Source organism: Ipomoea triloba, chromosome 2 (assembly GCF_003576645.1).
Source record: "Ipomoea triloba cultivar NCNSP0323 chromosome 2, ASM357664v1".
Taxonomy (NCBI): domain Eukaryota; kingdom Viridiplantae; phylum Streptophyta; class Magnoliopsida; order Solanales; family Convolvulaceae; genus Ipomoea; species Ipomoea triloba.
The window spans coordinates 27,030,896-27,033,487 of NC_044917.1; the positions used below are offsets into that span (position 1 = coordinate 27,030,896).

Sequence of the window (2,592 nt, forward strand, 5' to 3'; positions counted from 1 at the left end):
TTGTAGGCATAGCTGGCTGTGTCCTGTGTGTGTGTGATCAACTAATACCGCGTTGTGATGATCGAGCATCATGATGCTTTGGTCTGATTTTTACTGTATATTTTAAAAGTTCACTCAATCTTGTACTATAGTGGGGCCGGGGCCGGGGCCATGCATAATTGGTGTGCATTGTGCAACCCACCCCCCAATGTTTGTATCCTTTAGAAATTGAGCCCAAAGTCAATTCACTTTGAGCCTTGCACGTCTGTCTGTATAGCTCTTGGATTCTCTATTTATCCCTTTTTCATTTGGCCTTCTTTCAAGTCAAGAGCATCTTCTGCAGGGAGGCTGCATTAACTCCTCTTCCAACTACTTCAATAGCTAACTCGGTAAGCTAAAAGAAAATTAAAGTGTTTTTTTTTTTTTTTTTAAATCTTTAGTTTCTAAGCTAGCAGACAATCGGTTTATTTTCCCAAGTTTTAACCAATATACAATATAGATATATTAAAATATTTACTGCACCTGTGTTTTTATTTACTTTAAAAAAAAAAAAAAAAAAAAAAACCAAGTCAGTGATTGATTGGTTGAATCTGGCAGGGCAGCAGAATTGAAGTAGTGCATGCCCGCAGTGAAAGAAATTAGCAAGCTAAGCTAGGTTTGGTTTGGTTTGGTTTTCTCATCATCATCATCATCATCTTGAAGAATGAAGATGCGGCAGCGCCGCTCTCCTCGCCTCTTCTTCGTATTCGTGTACGTGACGTTGTTCCTGGGCCTCCAGATCTGTGCCAGCGACGATGCTGATGACGACATTGTAAATGCGGCCAAGAGACTCAACTTCGAGAACCAGAGTCTCCGGGACGCCTACATTGCGCTCCAATCATGGAAGGCAGTCATGCTCTCCGACCCCTTAAACTTCACGCTTAATTGGGTCGGACCGGACGTGTGCTCTTATACCGGAGTATACTGCGCCCCTTTGCCCACTTCCAAGGCTTCTGTGAAAGTGGTGGCGGGTATCGACCTCAACCATGCAGACATTGCGGGGCATCTCGTCCCTCAACTCGGCCTTCTCTCTCATCTCGCCCTCTTCCACCTCAACTCCAATCGCTTTTGCGGTGTGGTCCCCCGGAGCTTCAAAAACATGACTCTCCTTCGGGAGCTGGATCTCAGTAACAATCGCTTTGCAGGCGGATTCCCTAGGGCCGTGCTTTCAATGCCTTCTCTCAAGTTTTTAGACCTCCGTTTCAATGAGTTTGAGGGCCCCGTGCCCTCCAAGCTCTTCGACAAGGACCTGGACGCTTTATTCCTCAACGACAACCGATTCCGTTTCGGAATCCCTGAGAATCTGGGCAACTCCCCGGTTTCCGTCCTGGTTTTCGCCAATAACGATCTAGGGGGGTGTATTCCGGCCAGTATTGCCAAAATGGGGAAAACATTGAACCAACTCATTCTGTTGAATGACAATCTCACAGGATGCTTGCCTCCTCAGATCGGAATGCTGAAGAAGTTGACGGTGTTTGATGTGGGGTTCAACAAGATTCAGGGGCCGCTACCGTCTTCCGTTGGGAGCATGAGGAGTTTGGAGCAACTGAATGTTGCTCACAACCGCCTCACCGGCGTGATTCCAGCCAGCGTGTGCCAACTTCCTCGGCTGCAAAACTTCACCTATTCCTTCAACTACTTCACTGGAGAGGCTCCGGCGTGTGTGGGCAGAGATGGTCGGGAGAATTGTATTCCGGGGAAGAAGGGTCAAAGATCTGCAAGGGAATGCTCGTCGGGTGATGCTAAACCTTTTGATTGCCGTAAATCCTCCAAGTGTGGCGGAAGCAACAACTTCGCTTCCTCACCAAAAAGTAAAACCAAGTCAAAGAGAAGAGCGAGGCCGAGTCCTCCTTCAAAATCCTCACCGGCACACCCTCCACCGCCTTCCAAATCTTCATCTTCATCACACACTAGATCACACCCTTCTCCACCTCTGCTGTCGTCTCCGCCACCACCCACCCAAAAAGTTCACTTTCCACCACCACCACCCACCCAAAACACTCACCAAGCACCACCGCCGCCTCCAAATGACTATGTTAAATTTCCCCCACCTGAACATAGCTCCATAACTCCACCTCCATCAAGTTATCACAGTAGTTACACTTCACCACCGCCGCCGCCGCACTCAAATGAGTATGTGAAATCCCCTCCACCTCCACCCGCCACCCATTACACTTACACTTCTCCACCTCCACCCACTTATCACACTTACACATCTCCGCCACCTCCGCCTTCAAAATCACCTCTAATTCACCCATCACATCCTCTTCCGCTTTCACCGCCGCCTCCAAGTTGCAACGACTCACAATCTGTTCCACCGCCACCGCCATTGCATCAACACATTCCTCTTCCTCCCGTCAAAGGCGTTCCGTATGCATCTCCCCCACCTCCCGTTATTCCCTACTATTGATCCAGATTTGGCTACAGAGGGAAACAAAATCTCACTTGACTTTCAACAAGTGGACAAGGAACTATGACTACACTAAATTTGTTTGTTCGTTCTTGTTTTAATTTGGCTTTTTTTTTTTTTTTTTTTTTTTTTTTTTTTTTTTTTTTTTTTTTTTTTTTTTTTTT

At 47.0% G+C, this 2,592-nt stretch overlaps 1 protein-coding gene across 2 annotated transcripts; it reads left to right on the forward strand.

Moving 5' to 3' along the window:
• Positions 1–203: 203 nt before the first annotated feature.
• Positions 204–2,548, forward strand: LOC116008861 (leucine-rich repeat extensin-like protein 2). 2 transcript variants are annotated; one of them, XM_031248716.1, is made up of 2 exons: positions 204–368; positions 582–2,548. In XM_031248716.1, the coding sequence occupies exon 2, from the start codon at positions 683–685 to the stop codon at positions 2,426–2,428; it is 1,746 nt and encodes a 581-aa protein (XP_031104576.1). In that variant the 5' UTR covers positions 204–368; positions 582–682; the 3' UTR covers positions 2,429–2,548. The 2 variants fall into 2 exon arrangements, with proteins under 2 accessions (XP_031104576.1, XP_031104575.1); XM_031248715.1 differs by having other exon boundaries at positions 205–368; positions 577–2,548.
• Positions 2,549–2,592: the final 44 nt, after the last annotated feature.